A 24,674-nucleotide genomic window follows, 5' to 3' on the forward strand; every position below is an offset into this window, starting at 1 on the left:
TATAAAAAAACTAATTACATAGTTTCTCTGTAAATCACGAGACGGATCTTTTAAGCCTATTTAATCCATAATTAGATAATATTTGTCAAATAAAAATATTACGGTGTCAAAATCTAAAAACTTTTCGCATCTACTCCCTCCGTCCCAATATATCTGTCGTTGGAGGACTTGATCCAGTAACCAACGCAAGTGGCAAAAGACCCTGCCACCCCTATCTATAAATGATTTGTGACCTGTACCATTTGAACAGACATGCCATTAATGCACGAGAAGCACCACCCACTGAATCTTTTTGTTACATTAAACAAATCAGAGTTCACATCCACTTTCACAGCTAAACATGCAGTACAGGATTTTGGCCTTAAACAAATCAAAGATGACACCAAAAAGTGCATTTCACTCGGCGGCAAACTCCACCTGGCGCCAAAACAAATCTTGTGCTCCATTTTTACACAGCAAAAGCAAACTGAAATTTCAAACTATTGCCCCAGCGCCATTTCTCTAAACATGTGGCATTGAAAGCCTACCAACCGTCTCGTTGCCTTCATTTGATTCATTCACCTCTCATCCATTTCCCATGGCAATAGACCTAAACACACTACCAGAGGAGGAAGGAGAGAAGGTGCCTGATCTCAACAAGAGTCCTGCTGAACATGAAGAGGATCACAATCCCTTGGAAGATGTAGTGGCTGTAGTTGAAGTTGGAGGAGCTGATCACTTTGGTCTCCATCCTGTTCAGAATGAAGAACAAGAACAAATTCATCATCAAGGTAAACACTTTGGTCTCTCTCTCTCTCTCTCCCCTAAAATTGGAAAGCTAGTTTATTTCACCCTCCTAAAATCACAAGCAACAACAAGGAATTTAGTTACTGCTAGTATTTTCTCACCTAAAACTCTTGTGTAGCAGATGTTCTCGTCTGTGTCCTAAAGTAGTATACATGCTCCTTTGTATCCTCTCAAAATCACAAGCAATGTTAGTTAATTTTTGTGTGTAAGGCATGCAACTCATTTTTTTGCTTCAAGTTCTAAATTAAATTAGAGTGAGATAGGAGAATAACTCACATGTGTGCGATGACAATGCATTCTCATTAACATCAGCTTGCTTCTATACCAGGTCACAATGCTGCGCATCCATTTCATTCAAATGATCCACACGAAGAACAACAAAACCTGCATGCAGGTGATTATTTTCCTGATGTTCAAGTCATAATCGTAGTATTTATCTCAACTAAAATCAGTATCAACTGTCTTATAATTCAACTGGTTTAGTGTCTGTCACATAAAATTGCAAGCAACATTATTTATCTATGTGTGCGTGACAATGCATTTTCATAATCATCACCTTGCTTCTGTACCAGGTGATAGCGCTGGGCATCCATTTGATTTAAATGATCCACTAGAAGATCAAGAAAACCTGCATGCAGGTGATTATTTCCCTCATGTCCAAGTAATGTTTGCGACAATAATTGTCCATGTCAAAAGGTTTCATAATCAATTTACTCACAATCAGCACACTATCTACATTTTTTATTGTAGGAGATGACTACATTGGCTTCCAAGAACAACAAGATACCTTGGATGATGTCATACATGACTTTGGCGTGTATACAGATGCCGTTCACATCATATTTGACGAAGAGGAGTTGTCTGACTCGGATGACGAAGACTATCAGCAACCCCTGCAAGAAGAAGCAACAAATGTGCTCAAGAATTTGACACAAAGACAAAGGCAAGACATATATAAAGATTTGCTTCAGATAAGCACTAATGGCACATTACAGCGAAACAGCACAACACTTATTGCTGCAAAGTACAATGTTCATGTGCGTACAGTACAACGGGTATGGAAAAGAGCAAAAGATTGTTTGGCACAAGGCATACCAGTAGATGTCAATTCTTTAAGAGCTAAGAATTGTGGCCGTAAAAAAATACAAGTAGACCTCATGAGGGTCGTTGATATTCCCTTAAACAGAAGGGGAACCATAAGGTCACTGGCATATGCTCTTGAAATCAGTAAAAGCACTCTACACAGGTTGTTCAAAGAAGGCTTGCTGCGACGACACTCCAATGCGCTGAGGCCTTATTTGAAGGAAGAAAACAAACATGCAAGGTTGCGGTGGGTTTTCTCTATGCTAGATCAAAGTACTCTGCCAAACAATCCAAAATTTCGTGATATGAAAAATATTATTCACTCCGATGAGAAGTGGTTCAATGGGACACAGAAGAATATGACCATGTACATGCATCCAGATGAAGAAGACCCACATAGAACCGTGCAAAACAAGAATGCCATTCACAAAGTCATGTTTTATTCTGCGGTGGGAAGGCCTAGGTTTGATGCTGAAGGAAGATGCTATTTTGATGGGAAGATAGGCATATGGCCTTTTGTGCGTGAGGTACTAGTCATTCTGTACATAGTACTTGCAATCCATTTTAAGCTATTTGGCTTAACAATCTTTATAATTGTAGGAACCAGCAAAAAGAAGAAGTGGCAATAGACCGAGGGGCACACCTATCACAAAGACCATGAAGGTTGATAGACAAACAATTAGATCTTATATGATCACAAAACTAATACCAGCTATACAAGCTTGTTGGCCTAGAGAAGCAAGGCATGAGACAATATGGATACAACAGGACAATGCTCCTTCTCATGTACGAGCAGATGATGCAGATTTTGCTCTAGCAGTAGCCCAAACAGGCCTTGATATACGCCTAACTAACCAGCCTGCTAATTCACCTGATATGAACTGCCTTGACCTTGGTTTTTTTGCTTCTCTTCAGTCGATAACTGATAGAACGACATCTAGAAACATGGATGAGCTTATCCAGAATGTGTGCACGGAATATCAAAACTACAACCCCGTCATTCTAAATAGGGTGTTCCTCACACTACAAGGATGCATGATTGAAGTTATGAAAGATAGTGGAGGCAATAGGTACAAGATTCCTCACATGAATAAAGAAAGGCTAGAGGCACTACACATGCTCCCTGAAGCTCTAAGTTGTGATAGCCAACTAGTTCGAAGGGCTTTTGAGTTGTTGAACACTTAATGGTTATGTTCATGTAAACATCGCTTATGATGCTTTTGCGTTGTTGAACACTTAATTGCTGTTGTATATATAAACAAGGTTTAAGTTGCTTTTTTCGTATTTAACACTCATGTGGTTGTATGACCTGCTGCTGCAATAATTAAAACTTTATGTGGCTGTGGCAAACTAATTCGTTGTTGTATGTATTTCACATTGCAAATCACAAATTAAACGATGCATACCATATAAATACGTACAAGCACCATAAATCAAAATGAACCAAGCTGGTCAAACATAAACCATCAGGCACGCAACCAACAGACCATCAATACTGTCAGTACATATTCCCTTCTACAGGTTCCTTCCAGCACAACTAACAACAAAAGCAACACTAGGGTAGGGTTACAACGAAAATATTGCAGGTTCCTTCGATCACAGCTAACAACAAAAGCAACACTAGGGTAGAGTTAGAACCAAAATACTTCAGTTACCTGTTCATTAAAGTCGTCATCTTCCACCTGCGAATGGCCTCGCAAGTCCACACCATCCTGAACCCAACATGCCTCATCATCGGTTTCAATATCAGAGAAGCTAGCCCTATGGTCCAGCTCCTTGCCAGTATCCATCTCCGCCTTGACACTGTCCATCTCCACCTTGACACTCTCCTTCTCCAACTTCAGATTGTCCATCTCCACCTTGGCAGTGTCCTTCTCCAACTTCACATTGTCCATTTGCACCTTGGCACACATCTCCAACTTGTCGCTCTCCATCTCCACCTTTACACTGTCCATCTGCACCTTGGCGCTCTCCATGTCCACCTTGCCACTCTCATTCTCGACATCCGAAATAAGTCGTTTCCACTCGTGAAGCAAAGTACTGCACATAATTTGTACACAAAATGAGTAAGGTACCAGTATGACAACAAAATTGCAAGGCAATGTTAAGATGGCTAACCCCAAACGCTGACGACCTTGGTTGGCGCACGGCCCAGTAATTGTGCTCACAATAACATCTTGCGGCTCCGTCTCAGGTACGTACTCATCGTCATCACCAAGCAAAGATGAACCCTTAGCAACTCCTTCTTCATCCGAATCAGGTATCAACTCAAATTCATCTGCACCCCCTTCCTGTGTATCTTGAGCAAAGTCCACTCCTTCGATGGCTATGCAGTTCCGCTTGCGGTCCCACCAAGTACCACGACGACGATCCCGGCCGCGCATCCGCTTTGCGGGCCACATCTTATAGCTATATGGGAGCCCCAAGGCATGCTTCATCCGCATGTGACGAATGAACCGGCTACCCCCATGTGCCCCCTTGCCGCCTGTCATCAAAGGATCACCTGCGGCACAAGGAAAAAAATCTCAAACCTCATTTTACAAACGTCGGTAGAATCAGTAAATCTAGATATGCCAATGGGAATGGTAATAATTAATATTTCCTTTCATACACAGCAAGCCGAAGAGATAATCTTTCCTAAAAAAAGGGAGAGATAATCTTCAAAGAGCTAGAAAGTTGGAGCTGTGCAGTGATTGTCATGTTCTTATCAACTACTCCTAGCAAACTTGTCAAAAAAAAACTACTCCTAGCAAGCACGTAGTAGTATAGTATTAAGCTGCGTCAACTTGATTTCTCATTGTCGCATACTAAAGCTGCAGGCAGAGTATTCCAAAAGACATCTAGTATAGTATACACAATGTAAAGTGCAAATCTGGGGAAAAGACGGACATGCCTGGTAGTAGTAGAATCCTAGTAGGTCCTAGATCTAAGTCTAAAATCTAAACAATGCGAGCTGCGTGGTATACAAATAGCAAATACGTACCTGTATGTTTGCCGATAGCGTGGGCGGCGAGTTTCTGTGGGTCGGATCGAACGCCGTGCTTGCCCCTGCGCTTTCAGATGGTCCTCGGCGGCGGCGGCGGGGGAACAGCCCGTGCTCCCTGGTACCGTGGCCTGGCGCAAGACGATGTTGGCAGAGGGGAGTCGCCGGAGTGCAGCTGCGACGGCGAGGTTGCGGATCGGCCGAAGGAATCCGGAGGTTGCGGGTGAGAGCGGCGAGATTGGGGAGGGTGGGTTTTTTTTAGAAAAAAAAGTTTCAGTGGTGTGGGAGGCTGCGAGGGGGAGAGGGAAGAGATAAGCTTGGCCGACAGCGCGTGGTGCGGTGCAGTATACAGCTACGACTGAGAATAGGCAGCGACATTTATTTTGGGACGTCCCACTGTTGCTACGACGACAGATATATTGGGACGGAGGGAGTAAACAACATGTTCATGTCAAAACTTCCGCCCACAAGATTTGACGCTGGAAACGTTGGGAGAATGGCTGCGCAGACACGTACTAGTACGGCGGCCAGATAGGCTCACAGGGTCACAAGTGAGCTGTCGCGGTCAGTGGCGAAGAGTCGCCTGACCAATCAGCCACCGTCTTCCACAAACCAGTGTGCTACTGCCCACTTGCACCACACGGACGACGGGAAAACCCCAGCAGAACTGCCTAGGCCTTGTTTTCGGTACTGTAGCACTTTCGTTTGTCTGTGACAAATATTATTTAATCATAGACTAACTAGGATCAAAAGATTCGTCTCGTGATTTACAGCTAAACTGTGTAATTAGTTTTTGTTTTCGTCTATATTTAATGTTTCATGTAATTACCATAAGATTCGATATGACGTGGAATCTTAAAAACTTTTTGGTTTTTAGGTTGAACTAAACAAGGCCCTAGTGAAAACTAGGGGTCTGGGGTCGTCCAACGTCCAAGCAGAACCGATGGCATTGGCGCATTGCCTGTAGCCGCGCGCCTCCGTGCCGTGCCGGCCCCCGCCCGCGTTCCCTGCTCGGACCCGCGAAACCTCATGTAGTCATGTGCGCGCGCCTTTGGCAGCGGCCGCCGATCCGTTCCGTGACTAGTTTCCGTCCGCGTCTTGCGTGGCCGAGCACGCCACGCCATCGTCCGAAGCAAAAGCTGCAACCGTCGCTTGCTCCAATGGTCAAACGACCGACCGGGCCGGCAGATTCGCGTGGCCTTCAGGCTTCAGACTAGCGTCAGACGGGCACCGGCTCCCCGCGCGGACCACCAGGACCAGATCAGCGCAGCGCGGTGGTTGCCTCGCGGGTCACGGGCTCGCTTCTTCATGTCTTGTTTAATCTGCCGCCGTGCCCGCCACCAGGTCTTGTTTAAGCGCGGCGAGGTACGGTGCCTGCCGCGTGCGTCGTTCGTCGACGTCGCCGAGATAGATAGGATCCCCGATCCCGTCACCGAATGCGAACAGTGGCCACATCGGTGCGAGTTGGTGTGGCCCTGTGGCGGTCTCATCCGGTCGGCCGTCCGTGGCATGATAAGATATTGGGGGCACGCTGCCGGCTGCCCTGCCCCGCGCACGAGCAATCATTCGCCCTGGGTCCGGTCGTTGCGGAGAGAGCCCAGAGGGTGCGTCGCGACCTGCCGCGTTCCGCCACGCCGACGGGCGACGACGGGCGGAGCGCGGAGGCCACCTGCCACTGCTAGGCGACGGTGGAAGGAAGGAAGGCTGGGAGTTCAGTCATGTGATCGAAATCGCCCTGCCGGACGCTTTGCCCTGATCCTGGCGCCGACGCACGTTTAGCACCCGCCCGGCAGCTCGCGCGGAGGGTGACCTCTTGTTTAATCGCTCCACAGGTGCGTGCATTTATGTGGCCACACTGTTGCAGGTTGGATGGCGCTACCAGGGCCTTGTTTAGTTCACCCCAAAAAGCAAAAAAATTTTAAGATTTCCCGTCACATCGAATCTTGCGGCACATGCATGAAGCATTAAATATAGACGAAAGCAAAAACTAATTACACAGTTTAGTTGAAAATCGCGAGACGAATCTTTTGATCCTAGTTAGTCTATAATTAAATAATATTTGTCAACAAACGAAAATGCTACAGTACCGGAACTAAACAAGGCCCAGTACGAGCGCGTACCATCGATGGGACCAAAGGTTAGGCCTGCATTGAATCTAGGGAAGGGCCTACAATCGCAGATCCAGACATTACAGACCGCCCGCTGTTTTGCAGCCTCTGCCAGTGGATTACACGTTCCCGCAACACTCCGACGGACCACGGAATGGATCCACAGGTCGATGATTCTTCCCTCACTCCCCGTGGTCCTGCTAAGGTTTCCACAAGACTTGACAAGACATGCCCCCAAGGGATTTACTGTAGGATTTTAAAGCTTTGTCCGTAACGAAGAAATTCATGTACTAAGATCACTCTCAATGCATGTTTCATGAGAGTGTCATGCACATTAAATAGAGTGCCACATAAGCAAAATTGCTGACTTGGCAGGATTATTAAATGAAGGAGTTTCATCAGATGAGAGAGGAGTTTCATCTCCATAAAACTCCTATGGCTCAGTTACCTAGTTTATAGTCTTGGTAACTGTGTCATGAAACTATGCATTGAGACTGGCCTAAGGCCCTGTTTAGATTGGAGATGAAATTTTTTTGGTGTCATATCGGATGTGTCGGAAGGATGTCGGAATGAGCTTTTAGAAACTAATAAAAAAACAAATTACATAGCTCGTCAGAAAACTGCAAGACAAATCTATTAAGCATAATTAATCTATCATTAGCACATTTAAGTTACTGTAGCACTTAAGGGCTTAAGGCTAATCATGAAGTAACTAGGCTTAAAAGATTCGTCTAGCGATTTTTAACCAAACTGTGTAATTAGTTTATTTTTTATGTATATTTAATATTCCATGTATGTGTCAAAGATTTGATGGGATGGATGAAAAAATTTTGGGTAAGAAACTAAACAGGGCTAACATACCAAGAGGCCCAAGGTGCAGCAGTAAAGCACATGTTGCCATTCTGAATGCAACACAATCCCGAGTTGGGCCCACGTATGATAGATACTAATCAGATGAAATCTCGTAAACAAGATGTATATCTCAAGCATCTATCCTATACTCCAATAGCTGGAGATCGCGCCTCCTCTCACAGAGTACTGTAGATCAATAGTGCCCCCTCACAGAAACACTGTTCTGGCAACAGTAATGGGTCCTATGAACACCCGATAAAACACTATATACACCGATATGGCTAAACAGTAACGGGTTTCATTAACGGATCTTATGAACAGTACAAACCCGATATGGCTGAACAGTAACGGGCTCCATAAAACAGTAACGGATCTTAATGAATAGTATCCACCACCCGATATGGCTGAACAGTACAGGTCCCGTACTCAACGGTACATGTTCCCGCGGCAACGCGCGGGTTCCCTGCTAGTATTATATATAATTGGAAATGGCCATAAGCAATTCTCAAGCATATATATACAATTGGAAATGGCCATAAGCAATGATGTGTGTATTCTTATATTAACGAGAATCGAACGAGGTTCTCTGACGTCCACGTTACACATTTCAGAGCTCTAAAGAATAGTAAGAGAATAAAACCAGGCTGGGGTGTTCATGCCGCTTTCCTCAAACAATAATCGAACATATATATAATCCCATTATCTACAGGCAGTTATTATAGAACTGTTCTCCGTATGGCTCAAGTGGTTCCTTTTGATTGAAAGGAAACTGTGCTCAAGAGAAAGAGATCCACTGCGCATTTTACCTCTCAACAAATTTCTCGATGCATGTGACCAGTGTGCTCTCAGGCACAGCCCCAATGACCGACTCCTTTTTCTCGCCATTCTTGAGTATCATCAGGGTGGGGATGCTCCGGACCCCGTACTGGCTTGCTATGTCTGGGTTCTCATCTGTGTTGAGCTTGTAGCATCTCAGCTTTCCCTCGTAGTCCTTTGAGAGCTTGCCAACAACTGGATCTATCATTTTGCATGGCCCGCACCATGAAGCCCAGAACTCAACAAGGACAGGAAGCTCGCTCTCAATCACAAGTGATTGCCATGTTGACTTTGTCACATCTGGGACTACAATTGAACAGTTGAAAACGAGAAAACGTCAAGTGATCCATAGGTATAGTACCGACAACAAAGAAATGTCAAGATATAACACCAAAGATAAAAGATTTTCGTGAGCGATTGAAATAAAATCGCAACAGCATCCAGCTTGCAGGGGAGGTAATTTTCTCAGAATTAGTTTTTTGAAATACTAGTAGTAATAATACAGGGCCACTTTATACCTGTGCAACTACAGTCCTAGGCAGAGCAATATAATGATTAGGTATGCCCAGTTTTTTCATACTTAACCAACATTAGTTCAAATCCTATGCAAAATTGCAAAGGAGAGTTGTTTTTTTGCAAAAAAAAAAAAAAAACAAAACAAAAAAAAAACTGAAGTTTAGGGAAATTAGGTTCAAAAAAGGAAATAGTTTAATTGAACCACATTGATTTGAATCAATAATTTGACAAACATGGAACCAAATATTGGAACATAAGGAGATGGATGTATAAATGAAGGTGCTAAAATTAAAGTAAGAACAATCTACAAACACCAGTTGCCAAAATGGGAGCACGACATGATATGCTTGTCCCAGTATGATGCATCTAAACAGATACAGTATGCCTCACTTTGTGCAAAAAGCATGTTGCAACTTTGCCATAATTATTAAAACGAAACAAGTAAGCAACCTCCCGAGATACTATTCAATCATGGCTAAGCAGTAAGCATTGCTGGTTTTAATCTTTCAAATTTAACTTACTAACAGCTTTTATGTTAAGCCTCAACAGAATCGTGGGTAAAACAACAAGAGTAAAGGGACTGACAGAAAATGCATTCAATCTTGTCAGTGATAAATAATGTGATAGATGACATACATTCTCATCAAATCAAAAGGAGTTGTGTTTTTCACACCACCATAAGTTATTAAGGCAATAACAAAATTGGCAAGATAACAAGGGTGCATGACCCACGTGAATCATACATACATAGTATGCTTAGGGCACTCACAATGCAGACTCTATCATAGAGTCTAAAGTTATTTATTACCTCGAACAATGTGGACTTGGAGTCTAAATAAGATTTGGAGTCTTATTTTTTCTACCTCTTTCTTCAATAAATATGCTGCCACATCAGCAAAATACCATAAATAATATGTAATTAAGTGTCTTGGACTCTGTGATAGAGTCTTGCATTGTGAGTGCCCTTATAGCAGCCCAGATTTGACAACTTAGCGCTTATAGCATCCGAGATTTAACTACTACTGAACAATTTATGGCTTATAGCAGCCCAGATTTGACAATTGTATGCTTCCATATTTGGATTATAGCGCCTTTACACAAAAGGAAATGGGTGGTTAGCAACATTAGTAATTGTAATTTATACTTTATACCATAATAAAGCAAGCCACCCGTGCGCATGCATGGATCTCTGGATGCACCATAGGAGAACTGGATGCTGTTTTGATGCTTTCCCAGCAAAGCAAAGCTCCAACAACATAAAGGTTGTCGTCTCCAACTCCAACACAAGCACACAACACAGGTACTAGACAGTAGATAACCATGTGCTTGACATTCCCAAGGAAACACAATTAAAAATCTACAATTGAATCTAACATGATATGTCTATCCCAATATGATGCATTTGAACAGTTCGTGTATGCCTTGCTTTGTGCAAAAGGTGTGTTGCAACTGTCATAGTTATTAAAAAAACAAGAAGCAATCTCCTAAGCTATTATTCAATCAAGGCTAAGAAGTAAGCATTTCTGGTTTTAGTCTTTGCAACACTTTAGCAAACAACTTCTATGTTAAACCTATAATTGTGGATAAAGCAACCACTCTAAAGGGACTGATAAGAAAGGCATTCAATTACCAAGTATTAACAATGTGATACATCCTCATCAAACCAAAGGGTGCTACACGATGCCATAACAAATTGACAAAATAAAAAGTGGTACATGACCCACGTGGATCATACATGAATCTATACATTTAAGTATTTAACTAATACCAAACAATTTAGGACTCCAAAGTTGTATACTTCCATATTTGGATTATAGTGCCCCTTCTCGACAATATTGGTAATTGTGATACAAACCATAAGAGCTTGTTCGGTTTGGTGGGGATTGAAAAGGATTGAGTGGGATTAAATCCCTTTCAATTCAAAACCCCCCTCATCCCCTTCAATCCTCTTGAGGAGGGGATTATTCAAACAACTGATAAAACAAGTCACCCATGCACATGCATGAATCCCTGGATACACCAAAACGTGCTTTGTTTTGGACAGGTCTGCAGAGGTGAAGGAGACTTGCCCCATCTGATTTTCATTGAGTGCATTTAAAAGAAATGGCACTCAAACAGATTACAAAGTAGGCTGATTACAGAGGGAAAATTGCATGCTCCAAACCGGGATGGTGGTGCTTTCCCAACAATAAAGACTTAAGAGTCCAGCGATATAGCTGTGTTGTTGCTTCCAACACAGCATAGGTACTAATAAATAGTAAATACACATGTGCTTCATCTTACCAGGGGAACACAATTGCAAATATGTGATCGAAGCAAATGCAAGTAGATGTGCTGTCTCTATCACAGGAACGCACTACATCTACATGAGTACATGATGGTGCATGCATGAAGGTAGACATTCACAAAAAAAAAACACAGACGTCAACAGCTGCTTGCCGTTGCGTGGAGTTGCTATCCAGAATGCTGCCCAGCGGTGCCCTTGGTGTCGTAACCTTTGATCCCCTAGCTAATTCCTGCTAATTACAAATTACTCCGAATAGTTGCCTACGCAACCTAAACGACACAGCATCCTCCTATCCTATTTGCCGATTCCTAGAATCAAATATGTAATCGCACTCCAATCAACCAAATCTATGTATCATTTCTACAATTCTACGTACGGAGTAATAATTAATCCTCATACACAACACGCCACTCGGCCACTCGGGTACCTTGGATGGTCGCGTTCGCGTCCTGGCCTTGGACGGCGCACACTACGGACGCGCCACGGCCCGTGCCCCGTCTGTTCCCGGAGAGGACGGTAGCCGCACGGAGCGGCGGGTATTTGACGGTGCGGGGCGAGGACGACGACGGGATCGCGCAGCAGATGCGGTGCGCGGTGTGGGCAGGTGAGGAGACGCGGGCGAGTGGAGAGGAGGCGGCGGGGACGGGGAAGGCGAGGCCGGCGGCCATGGCGATCCGCGACGGGGACGGGGGGAGAGTTCGAGAAGGCAACGCAAGGCGGGGGCACGTTTTTTGTTGCGGTGCGGGTGCCCGGACCGTGCGAGTGCGAGTGGCCGAGTGCGATGCGACGAGACGAGAGGGAGACAGACAGGGGAATGTGAGGGAAAGAAAAGCATGTGTACTAGTTCCGGTACTAGTTCCGATCCAGTTGCCCTTGGGCGGTGGTGCGGCGCGGCGGTGCCACCTCGCCCTCGCGCGTCAGCTGGGGCTGATTGCAACTTGTCGATGAGCCCGTTGCTCCGAAAACGAGTATGGCACGACAAAGCGCCTGGAAGGGCTCGTTCTGAACAAGCGAGATAGCATTCGCACTCACAAAAAAACTGAGGCCTTGTTTAGAGTTTTCGAGATTCCCCGTCACATCAAATCTTGCGACACATACATGAAGCATTAAATATAGACGAAAACGAAAACTAATTACACAGTTTATCTGTAAATCATGAGACGAATCTTTTGATCCTAGTTAGTCTATGATTGAACAATATTTATCATAAACAAACGAAAATGCTACAGTAGCGAAATCCAAAAACATTTCACATCTAAACAAGGCCTGAATACTAGGGCCCTATTTAGTTCCCCACCCAAAATTTTTTCGTCCATCCCATCGAATCTTTGGACACATGCATGGAACATTAAATGTACATAAAAAATAAACTAATTACACAGTTTGATTGAAAAATATGAGACGAATCTTTTAAGCCTAGTTACTCCATGATTAGCCTTAAGTGCTACAGTAACTCACATGTGCTAATGATAGATTAATTATGCTTAATAGATTTGTCTTGTAGTTTTCTGATGGGCTATGTAATTTGTTTTTTATTAGTCTCTAAAAACCCCTCCCGACATTCTTCCGACACATCCGATATGACATGTGCTAATGATAGATTAATTATGCTTAATAGATTTGTCTTGTAGTTTTCTGATGGGCTATGTAATTTGTTTTTTTATTAGTCTCTAAAAACCCCTCCCGACATTCTTCCGACACATCCGATATGACATCCAAAAAATTTTCATCTCCAATCTAAACAGACGTTTATTTGCGTCTATTCGAACATCTGCACTAGCGCACTGTTAGCCGCCTGGTAGCGCAGCCAATCTAAACAGACGTTTATTTGCGTCTATTCAGAGTAGTGTGCTGGATGTATTTCTGGCAAGTTTTATACTGCAATGGCTGCAACTGTATTATCATCCAACTCAATGATGAATCTTTACAGCATGTTTACTGTACTTGCATCCAGTTCAATGATGAATCTTTACAGCGTGTTTCTTTACAAGTTTTATTCATCAGATTATTCCAAATTTCAGATCCGTAAATGGTAAGGCTTGGTACATCCCTGTCAGAGTTCAATGAATAATTCGAACTCTTCATCACCCACCGTCAGAACATGGTCACCCAATAACAGTACCCTTTTGCCTTCAGGATTGGCTGCGCTCATATGCTTGCAAGGGTCGACGCTAATCTCCACATTGGATGCACTGCCAGCCGCCGTGTGGACACGCTCGAACCCAACCAGCTGTTTGATAGGAAAGCCCGGAACGCTTGATTTCGATCTCGCAAACAGAAGAACAGCATGACTCCCATCCATGCTACCATGATTTGAAACAGCGACATGAACAGAGAATGCCAGAGCTTCACATGATGCAATATCTTCAGTTTTCACGAAGTCTAGTCCATCCCTCCTTATGTATGAAGGCTTTCTACTAATAATGTCCAAAACTGATGAACGCGACATGGTGATCTTCTTTGGAGCCGACAAGATGCTATACGAATATTTGGAGTAACTTAAACCGTATCCAAAACCATACACTACATCGCCAGTGTAAAATCGATATGTTCTCCCAGGGTAGCCTCGTGAAGGGTCAGCTCTCATGTTCATATCAGTCATCGGAATAGCAGTAAAGGATTCGGGATACCAAGTCATAGCCAGCTTTCCTCCTGTTATTACAGCACCCACTAAATTAGTCCAGCAGCCACCACAATTTTTTCATTGCAACAATCATATTTTCTTTTAAGAGGTTATTTACTCACCTGGGTTGTACTCTCCAAAAAGAATTTCCGGAAGGACCTGTCCACCAACCTCACCAGGATATCCGAGCCAAAGAATGCTTGCAATTCGTGGATCTTGCTTAGCAAATGAAACATCAACAGGACCACCACCTAAGAGAACCAACACAAGGGGCTTCTTCGCTACACTAGCAACGGCATGTATGAGGCTCATCTGCTTGCCTGGAAGGAGAAGGCTCACTCTATCGAAGTCTTCACGCTCTTCTGTCAGGTTCAAGCCAGCAACTACAACAACAATATCGGCTCTTTTAGCTGCAGCAATAGCTTCGCCAAACAATTCTGTTGAGTTACAGGAAACATCCTTGCATCCAGCGGCAAAGGTTGTTTGTGTAGCATAGGCTTGAATGCCCTTAAGGAAGGTCGTCGGGTTGCAGGCTACACCTGAATAAAGTGAATATAATGTTAAAATGTATGCAAAATAGTAAGTTAAGAAAATGTTCATTTGAGGTAGTGATGTGAAACCTGTATAGTCTCCACCCATCGCATACACATCATTTGCAGATGGTCCAATGATGGCAACATGTCTAACTTCGCTTCTCTTCAGAGGCAAAAAACTATGGTCATTCTTCAGAAGGACAGCACCCTGCCTTACAGCTTCTGCTGCAAGCTCTCTATGCTCTTTCGTGCACACATTGTTGGGCCCTAGTTGAGTGGACCATTGGTTGTTGTTGGGCTTATCAAATATTCCAAGACGCAATTGAACAGAGAATAGATTAAAAAGGGCACGGTCGATATCTTGTTCTTGAACCTTTCCCTTCTCAACTGCTGACTTAGTATGCCGAACTAGGAAAGAACCACAGTTGATATCCATTCCTTCAAAAAAGAAAAAAAAGGAGTAATTCTAACACCTCAGCAAAAGATTAGCTGACAGATTCAAGACATAAATGGTCAGATGGCAGATGATGTTCTATGAAATTTAGTTCGACAAGACGTCGAAACCTCCGAACAGCAAGGTTCTCAAGGAATCACTGGAAACAGAAAGGAGAAGCCTCAAAACGGAAGTATGTAAATATCTTTGCAATATTGGTGGTTACCAAAACAAGGCTTATACATCAGTTGGACTTGACTAGCATTGAAGACATAAATGGTCAGATGGCAGATGATGTTCTAAGAAATTTAGTTCGACAAGACGCCGAAACCTCCGAACAGCAAGGTTCTCAAGGAATCACTAGAAACAGAAAGGAGAAGCATCAAAACGGAAGTATGTAAATATCTTTGCAATATTGGTGGTTACCAAAACAAGGCTTATACACCAGTTGGACTTGACTAGCATTTTTTCCTACACACTCATAGTATCTACTTTTGGAATGCTAGGTTTGACTGAGAAGCCACTTCTAGTCTACAAAGAGAAACAAATCATGTGTTTCTCAGTATAAGAGAGAAGGCTTGAGGGTACTAACCTGCCTTAAGAACAATTGCTATCGAATCTTCATCTGATTTAGTGTATGTCTGGTTTTCATGAATAATTGCCACAGCATCACAATCAGATGTAATATACCTTGAGAGAATCAAATAAACACAGGTAAACAAAAATGGAAATGCTGGATTTGGTGGTTCATATAATGAAATTCCTTATCATTCCTGAAATATTCTGTGGTCCAAGTCTCAATAGAGGTAAATTCAGAGGAAGAACTGGTAGCATACCCCTGGAAGCCCCATTCATCCCTGGTCTTCTGTAGAAGATCTTTGTTAGCACACATAGGCACGCCATTGACCTGGTTATATGCACACATCAAGCAGCTAGCACGAGCCTCCTGGATGCAGGTCTTGAAAGGCGGCTGGTACGTGTCTTCCAAATCTTGTGCATTTACCTGCGAGCAGTGGATTACAATCCCGACTTGCAAAGAAATATGGTGATTCCAAGGCTGCCTGTACTTCGACTTTTGAATTGAGTATATATATTGCTAAGTAGAGTATATGAAGAGAGTTTTTGATTTTTTTTTTTCAGTTCAGTTTTCCACGAACATCTTAACATACGCCCTAGAGCAGAACATGTCAGTGTTTCTCTATGCGTGCGTGAGCCAAGATAAGATTGGCTGGTGAGCGGTGGCTATCTATGGAACTTGTTTAATCAAGATTATACAAGTTCAGAGTAATGAAGAGACGTGAATGTGTTCACCTTGGCATTGAAGGTGTACCTCGAGAATCCTTCCCATTTCTCCATGTCATACGCTGTATAGTGCTTGCAGCACGCAGAGAGCCTGATTCTGCCTTCCTCCCCTTGCTCCCCCTGGAAGCCCTTGACATACTCGAGGGAGTACGCGGCGGCGACAGCGGGGTCCTCCCCGGACGTCTCCTGGCCACGGCCCCACCTCGGGTCTCGGAAGATGTTGATGTTGGGCGCCCAGTACGTGAGGCCGGCCTGGCCGGCGTTGTGCATGCCGAGCGCCTCCGTCGCAACGGCCTCGGCGACGGCGCGCCACAGCGAGCGGTTGAAGGCGGCGGTGGACAGGATGACCTGCGGGAACGTGGTGGCGGCGCGGACGGGGCCCGAGGAGAAGTTGACCCCGGGCCCGTTGTCGGCGAGGCCGTGGAGCGACTCGGACCACCACTGGTAGGGCGGGATGCCCAGGCGCGGGACCCCGCCCGCCGTGTTGGACAGCTGCGCGATCTTCTCGTCCAGGGTGAGCAGCGAGACGAGCGCGCGCGCGCGGGCCGGGATGGAGAGCGACGCGTCGCAGAACGGGTAGGCGCTGCTGCCGGAATAAGGCGACGCGCACGGGCGCGCGGTGGCGGCGGCGCCTGCTGCGCCGCAGGCGAGGAGGCAGAGGAGGAGGGCGAGAGGCATGGCGAATTGGCGGGCCGTAGCCGTTAGGTGGGGAGGATCCGGATTTCGGTGCCAACGCTACAATTTTGGGGCGTGCACTCGGGTCGAGTGGCTTGCCGTTTAAGCGATGACCCACTGAGCTAGTAGTAGCTGCAGTGTTGTCACGGGACGGCGCGGAGACTGGGACGACGCCACGAACGGAGACTCCGGCGTGTGGGGCCGGATGGTTGCGTCGTGGAGTGGAGGGTTAGCTGCCCGTTGCCCAGTGTATGACGAGGATCAGTTGCTTGCTAGCACGGCCCATGCGTAATTCATTTTGGATAAGCATGGCCACTTGAAACAGTACAGTCACGATTTGGCATATCGATCAAGGGGGGTCAGGAATCGTGTTTGGACCCGCAACAAGATATTCTTGATTTTCTTTCTTGTTTTGTTAATGCTCGATGCTCTGTTCACCGTCTTTTGTTAAGGGATGGGCTGATGGCAGTTCTTGGTTTTTTTGCTTTTTTGTGAAGGTGCTGTGCGGATGAGTTGTAGTACTCCTACTCCTATCACGGTAGGTGTCGGCCATTTTCTGTCACACTGTATCTCGTTCTTCTTGGCTCAAGCTCTCGCTCTCTAGTTCAAGGGAAATCATGATGCTGCCATGCAATCACACTTTGCGCCATCATATTCACATGTATAGTGCAAATTTATATATTCTCTAATGAGGCTTGATAGTTTTGATGACTTATGAGCCCAATATGCAGACTCGATGAAGCGAGCAAGCTCTAAATACAAGATGTTTTGTGGGCTTTTGTTCTAATCTTATAGTTCCCATGAACTATCATGGATAAACATGTTGATGGTACACTTTCAACCTTGCAGTTGTATTCTTATGTTTGAGAAAAATAAAACTCATATTATATATGATAAAAAGTATGACATTAGCATGAACATTGACCTATACCTAAACAAGGGTTTACAACGAAAAAACAATAGCTGACCAGCCGTTGCCACGACTTATAACTCTGCTAACAACAACTTACTTAACATGTGCTTCAGCAACAAAACCAATAACCATGGCAAAAACCTTAACAAAGAAGGAAGAACCCACTCCACCAAGTCAAGACACGTCCTAAATTCAACACTTGGCTTAGAAGATGTGGCGCCAACATATCCTTTAGATGGAATAGGGTGAAAAGGTCTTTTTTTTTCTTCCATGAACTATTGTGGTTTCATTTTTTCACATCTATCTCTAAAATTAGGCAAACTAACTCTCAGCCTAAAAAGTGTTTTAGTTACCTCTTTCCTCTGAGTTTTTGGGTGCATTGTTATTTTTAATTAAAGTCACGGTAAATACTTAATAATATTTTTAAAACCACAAAAATGATCTTTGAGCTTTTAAAAATATTGAGTAAAAATAAGAGATATAGAGCACACTTAAACCTAAATAAGTTATTTAGAAATCATTAAAATGTATATATAGAAGCTTCAAAAAATGGTTTTAGCTATATAAAAATGGGTAGATATAAGGGAGATGAAAAAAATTATAAAAAATTCAATCCAAGTATAAATGTGTTTCTAAAACTTTCCGCACAAAACCTGACAAGAAACCAACTTAGATGCAACATACGTTAATGTCAAATGCATTCATGTTGGTTATATCTTGCATTTTTATTTTACAAAGTTTTTAAAACACTTTAAGACATTGATTAAAATGTTTGGTTTTTTTAGATCTATAGGGGTATTCTTCCCTATTTCCTTGATATAAATCTAATTTCTAGAAACTTCTAGATATATTTTCATGTTCTCTAACCTTTTTATTTGGACTTATCATGCCCTAATCCTTCTCTAGGATTTTCTTGGAATTTTAATAAGCCTAGGGATTTTAGACGAAGCGACAATGACTCTTGTTGCTGCTTGCTGCAGCAACCAAACTCATTAATCAACATAGAAAGAAGGCGCACACATGGTCACGCTATTTTTTTGGAGTTTGAAAACCTTATTCAAAGTTTACCAACAAAAAATATTTATAAAATGGTAAATCCATCTCGAAAACCACTTCTAACAATATAACAAGGTGATTTAATTGGTTTTGGGGTTGAGGGAGGAAACTTACCTAGTTTAGTTTTGGAGTTTGAGAAGAAAACCTAGACCGTGACGATAGTTGAGTGAGTGAAAAAGAGATGTTTTCTAAATGCGGAATATTTTATTGAATATTTTTTCTATAACATCGCGCTAATTTCTATAAAAAAAGTTATATGTTTTCTTGTAAATCCTGTATCTGTATTTCAAACGGATCCAGCTGGTGTGGGACATTTGGAAATTTTGAAAACGTAGGATGTCGTCCAGTTCAACTCGCGGAGTCACGGGCTTCGAGCCAAACGTTTGGGCTTGGGCCTAGCCGCAGTCCACGGGATCGTTCGTTTCTCTGCATACCAACCAAACATCCGGGAAATCGCAGAAACCCAACTAAAAACCCCGTAAAACCACAGGGAAACCTCACACCGTCACACGTCTTCCTCCGTCCAGCTCCAGCCTGTCTCCGGTCCCCCGTCTCTTAAACTCCGCATCACCCCCTTCCAATCTCGTCTTCCCCACACGGCCACACCCGTACCCATCAAATTCCCTTCCGCTCGATTCTCCGAGAGGGGGAGGGTAGCTGAAGGACATCCCGGGGACGCAATGCGCGTCCTCGCCGTGGTCCTCCTCGCCGCAGCGTGCGCGGCGGCGGCCGGAGGCGGCGGGGAGCTTCCGGAGTTCCGCGAGGCTCCGGCGTTCCGCAACGGCGCGGCCTGCGCGGGCGCGCCGACGATCCACATCGCGATGACGCTGGACGCCACCTACCTGCGGGGCTCCCTCGCGGGCGTCCTCTCCGTGCTCCGCCACGCCGCCTGCCCGGAGTCCATCGCCTTCCACTTCGTCGCCTCCTCGGCCTCCCCGGCGCGCCGCCTCGACTCGCTCCGCCGCGCGCTGGCGGCCGCCTTCCCCACGCTCCCGGCCACCGTGCACCGCTTCGACGCACGCCTCGTCCGGGGCAAGATCTCATCCTCCGTCCGGCGCGCGCTCGACCAGCCCCTCAACTACGCCCGCATCTACCTCGCGGACCTCCTGCCGCGCTCCGTCTCCCGCGTCCTCTACCTCGACTCCGACCTCCTCGTGGTCGACGACGTCGCCCGTCTCTGGGCCACCGACCTCGGCCCCGACGCCGCCCTCGCCGCCCCCGAGTACTGCCACGCCAACTTCACCTCCTATTTCACCGACACGTTCTGGCGCCACCCCGAGTACGCCGCCGTATTCGCCAACCGGACGCGCGTCCCCTGCTACTTCAACACCGGGGTCATGGTCATCGACCTGGACAGGTGGCGCTCCGGCGGGTACACTGCGAAGCTGGAGTACTGGATGGAGGTGCAGAAGCAGGAGGCCAGGATTTACGAGCTGGGCTCCCTCCCGCCGTTCCTCCTGGTGTTTGCCGGCGAGGTGAAGGCCGTGGAGCACCGGTGGAACCAGCACGGGCTCGGCGGCGACAACGTGGCCGGGCAGTGCCGGGAGCTGCACCCCGGTCCGGTCAGCTTGCTGCACTGGAGCGGGAAGGGGAAGCCGTGGCTGCGGCTGGACGCCGGCCGGCCGTGCCCGCTCGACGCGCTCTGGGCACCCTACGACCTCCTTCGCCACCGCGGCGCCCGGGACGACCTCCTCGCCGCCGTCGCCTGACAATGCTGGCCCCACATCGCTGGAGCGCGATCGATTTGTTCGCGTCCGATCGGATCATATGCCACGGCGCTTGGCTGCTCCGCCTCCGCTCGCTTCGCCCCTCCCACGGGTGGGTGTCGGCGTCGGGGCGCCGAGTCAATGACACGTTAGACCCACCTGGACACTCCGGGTGGGTCCCTGATCAGTCCATGCTGTCAGTCGTAACGGCGTTGGTTCGAGTGGCCCTGTCGGTACTGAAATTCGTCGGGCCCACACGTTGGTGGCGGATGGGGATTTTGGGGTGGGGGCCGAGGTGAAATGCAGACATGGCTGTGTACAGCTGTTGTTTTGTTTTTTGGCCTGTTGGGACAATAGTAGATCTATAGATTCTATTCTTTATTTTGTTCTTGTTATAAATTCTTGAATCTACTTCCATATAATAGGCAAGCCACAGGTTTATCACCATGGAATAAAACTGGGTATATTTGGAATTATTAGGGTTATATATTTGTATATGATCGTCAGAGGTTAGGGCTAGCAGGTGGAGTTGTTCTTGGGAAATGCCGCTTGGTGTAGTTTTTATTATTATTTTTGTACGAATGCAAGGCTGCTATTTTTAATTCGTTGATCGCAGTGCACAGCTAGCCAGATTTGAGATGTCGTTTTGTTCTCAGAATGAAAAGAAATGCTGCTCTTCTAACTTTTATAGCAGCAAAAAAAAACTAATTGGAGATGTTGTCTGGTGGCACAAATCAGGAATCTGACCTGACTTTACCGCTTTTGTTTAAAGCCTGATCCACGGATGATTTTCAGTGGAGTTTGGTGCCATGTGATTCTTCAAATGGGCGCTTGCCAAGTGCTCGAGGGGATCTTCTTTGTAAAAAAGAAAAGGCAGCAAATTCTTTGCTACTCCCGTGCGCGAGCGCGAGAGGGGAGAAAAGGGGTCCAAGTCCTGGTCCGGTTCCTTTCGGCCTTTTCTCCTCGGGCCTTGTTTAGTTCTGAAAAAAAAATCGGATTTCGCTACCGTAACACTATCATTTTTATTTGACAAATATTGTCTAATCATGAATTAACTAGAATTAAAATATTTGTCTCGTAATTTACAGATAAACTATGTAATTAGTTTTTGTTTTTGTTTATATTTAATGCTTCATACATATGACACAAGATTCGATGCGACAGGCAATCTTAGGCCTTGTTTAGTTCACCCTGAAAACCAAAAAGTTTTCAAGATTCCTCGTCACATCGAATATTGTGGCACATGCATGAAACATTAAATATAGACGAAAACAAAAACTAATTACACAGTTTAGCTGTAAATTACGAGACGAATCTTTTGATCATAGTTAGTCCATGATTGGATAATATTTGTCACAAACAAACGAAAGTGCTACCGTACCAAAATCTTTTCACTTTTCGGAACTAAACAAGGCCTTAAAAATTTTTTAGATTTCGAAGCGACTGTGGTAGCGTGCGAGCGTGATGCTGTCGACGGGAATGGTGCTTCGTGCAGGATTACTGCAGGCTGCAGCGGTGACAGCTGACAGACCATCCAAAGGTGCTTAGATGGTGATGATATGACGTCCTTCAAAACTGATCGCCCCCCGCCCAACTTCCGCGGCCGCTACTCCCTGCGGACTGCGGTGCTGCTACTGTAGTGCTGTAAGGCCTAAAATTTTGCAAAATTTTTCAAATTCTCGGTCACATCGAATCTTTATCTGTATGCATAGAGTATTAAATATAGACGAAAATAAAAACTAATTGCACAGTTTGGTCGGAATTGACGAGGCGAATCTTTTAAGCCTAATTAGTCCATAATTAGACAATATTTGTCAAATAAAAACGAAAATACTACTATTTATATTTTGAAAAAAATTTGAAAGTAAGCAGAGGGCGGATCGGTCACCGAACTGACAAAAGTGCCACCGACAGTCTTGCATTTTACCAGGGATGGGACAAGCGCCAACATGTTGCCAATTGCCATGCAGATGCACTGTTCCACTATTCCAGTGGACCAGCAGCTAGCAGGCCACCGCTTGACTATAGGCCTTGTTAGTTCACCCCAATTGTTTAGTTGGCAAAATCCAGTCTAAATTTTTGCGAACTAAACAAGGCTAAAAAAAACTTTTTAAGATTTTTTGTCACATCGAATCTTACAGCACATTCATGGAGCACTAAATATAGACGAAAATAAAAATTAATTGCACAGTTTACCTGTAAATCGCGAGATGAATCTTTTAAGCCTATTTACTCCATGATTAGGCAGTGTTTTTCAAATAAAAACGACGGTGCTACACTTCCAAAAACCAAAATGTTATCGAAACTAAACAAGGCCTATGTTTATAAAAATTAATATCAACTTTATATCTCTAAATAAATTTATCATAAACATTATAAAGATTGTTTGACTCAATGAAAACTGCATTACTACTTTTTTATGTATCATAAATATTACTACCTAGGGAGTGCTACTCTCTATCCCAAATATGGCAATATATAATTCCAACTACATTGCAGTCCATCTTTAGCGTGATTTTTTTATTTGAAAATTAATAATATATGTGATACCAAATAAGTACCATGAAATATTTTCAAAGTATAAATAATTAAAATAATAACTGCTGACTTTATTTTTAATAATTCAGTCCGAGTTAATGTAATTTGATTTTGACTAGATTTATTAAAGCAATCTGTTTTGAACGGAGGAAGTACCTCCTCTGTCTTGAAAACAATGTAATTGAAGTTACATCCTTATCAAGATATTTAACTTTTTTTTTGAAAAAAATATCAATACTTATTACATAAAAGAACTATACTATGAAAATATATTCCAAGACAAATATAGTGATTCTTATTCGGTATCATAAGTATTGATACCCTTTTTTAATAAATTTAGTCGATAGTTTGATTTGATACTATGCTAAAATTATATTATTTTCAGGACGAAATGAATAGAATTTATAAATGAATTTGGTATTAGCACTAAAGTCCTATACTGTATGTAGTGTATTTTTCCCATGGCCTTTGAACAAATGATTGAATTCTGAAATCCAACAAATTTCTTATGAAATGGCTTAATCCATATGTGATCTTCTGTAGGAAGTCTAACATGAGAGGTCCAATCTTATCAAAACCATCTTAGTTTACTTTGCTTCTCTCTTTCTGATTTATGTGTTTTTGTTCTCAATTTATGAAAGTCTAATAAGTGCAATTTCTATGTTTTCGTTCTCAATTTACAGTTCTATATTTTGTTTATTCATTTGTTTTAAAATTCTTACATTTCAAAGATGTCCTAAATCGCAGCATGGTGCACGCTAGTGTGGCACAAGATCCCTTTCGAGAGAGTGACACCCATGCGAGCAAACTTCATCTTCGCTGAGTCGCCGTTGCATATTTACTGGAAATTAGGAAATAGCTCAATTTACCTTGTCAGTTTAGATTTAAAAAGTTTTAGATTTTGACACTGTAGCACTTTCGTTTTTATTTGACAAACATCATCCAATTATGGAGTAACTAGGCTTAAAAGTTTCGTCTCAAGATATACAGACAAACTGTATAATTAATTTTTGTTTTTATCTATATTTAATATTCTATACCTGTATCACAAGATTTAATGTGACGAAAAATCTTAAAAAGTTTTTAGTTTTTAGGCTAGTCGAAAAGGGCTAAGGGCCTGTCTAGATCCCAAATCTTTACATCTCAAAACTTTTGGCTGCAAACTTTACATTCAAATAGGTGTTTAGATGCTTCCTAAATTTTTTGGTCTGCAAGACATATGACACGGGTCCCTAAGCAAGTTTACACAGTTTTGGGGCTCCAAGGTCCCAAATTCTAAATCTTTACCGCCAAGTTTTATAAATCCATGTTTAGATCCATTCTTCTAAAAGTGCTCATTTTTCCAAAATTTTTGGCTGTTTGGCTGCAACATGCCCTAAATCTACACGTCTGGTCCAGGACACCATCAGCACAGTGCGAACTTAGCCTAGGCCGTCGCCCGGCCTAGTAATGCAAACATCAGCC

The 24,674-nt window shown here is 44.0% G+C and overlaps 4 protein-coding genes across 8 annotated transcripts; 1 reads left to right on the forward strand and 3 right to left on the reverse strand.

Annotated features, from left to right (window-relative positions):
• Nucleotides 246–5,200, reverse strand: LOC8056041. Of its 4 annotated transcripts, none has more exons than XM_021463852.1 (8): nt 4,853–5,200; nt 3,988–4,372; nt 3,525–3,909; nt 1,574–1,679; nt 1,343–1,414; nt 1,063–1,170; nt 888–944; nt 246–731 (listed from the first exon to the last, which is right to left on the reverse strand). In XM_021463852.1, the coding sequence occupies exons 2-6, from the start codon at nt 4,359–4,361 to the stop codon at nt 1,106–1,108; spliced, it is 1,002 nt and encodes a 333-aa protein (XP_021319527.1). In that variant the 5' UTR covers nt 4,362–4,372; nt 4,853–5,200; the 3' UTR covers nt 246–731; nt 888–944; nt 1,063–1,105. The 4 variants fall into 4 exon arrangements, with proteins under 4 accessions (XP_021319527.1, XP_021319526.1, XP_021319525.1 ...); XM_021463851.1 differs by having other exon boundaries at nt 888–955; XM_021463850.1 differs by having other exon boundaries at nt 888–1,170.
• Nucleotides 8,343–12,246, reverse strand: LOC8056042 (thioredoxin M2, chloroplastic). Its single transcript, XM_002448179.2, has 2 exons — nt 11,859–12,246; nt 8,343–8,934 (listed from the first exon to the last, which is right to left on the reverse strand). The coding sequence occupies exons 1-2, from the start codon at nt 12,097–12,099 to the stop codon at nt 8,615–8,617; spliced, it is 561 nt and encodes a 186-aa protein (XP_002448224.1). The 5' UTR covers nt 12,100–12,246; the 3' UTR covers nt 8,343–8,614.
• Nucleotides 13,310–17,104, reverse strand: LOC8056043 (probable beta-D-xylosidase 6). Of its 2 annotated transcripts, XM_002448180.2 has the most exons (6): nt 16,332–17,101; nt 15,857–16,023; nt 15,613–15,710; nt 14,675–15,025; nt 14,177–14,593; nt 13,320–14,083 (listed from the first exon to the last, which is right to left on the reverse strand). In XM_002448180.2, the coding sequence occupies exons 1-6, from the start codon at nt 16,998–17,000 to the stop codon at nt 13,485–13,487; spliced, it is 2,301 nt and encodes a 766-aa protein (XP_002448225.1). In that variant the 5' UTR covers nt 17,001–17,101; the 3' UTR covers nt 13,320–13,484. The 2 variants fall into 2 exon arrangements, with proteins under 2 accessions (XP_021318482.1, XP_002448225.1); XM_021462807.1 differs by having other exon boundaries at nt 13,310–14,083; nt 14,177–15,025; nt 16,332–17,104.
• Nucleotides 19,383–21,311, forward strand: LOC8056044 (probable galacturonosyltransferase-like 3). Its single transcript, XM_002446793.2, has one exon. It carries the CDS (start codon nt 19,647–19,649, stop codon nt 20,673–20,675), a length of 1,029 nt encoding a protein of 342 aa, XP_002446838.1. The 5' UTR covers nt 19,383–19,646; the 3' UTR covers nt 20,676–21,311.

This window comes from Sorghum bicolor, chromosome 6, assembly GCF_000003195.3.
Source record: "Sorghum bicolor cultivar BTx623 chromosome 6, Sorghum_bicolor_NCBIv3, whole genome shotgun sequence".
Lineage (NCBI taxonomy): Eukaryota > Viridiplantae > Streptophyta > Magnoliopsida > Poales > Poaceae > Sorghum > Sorghum bicolor.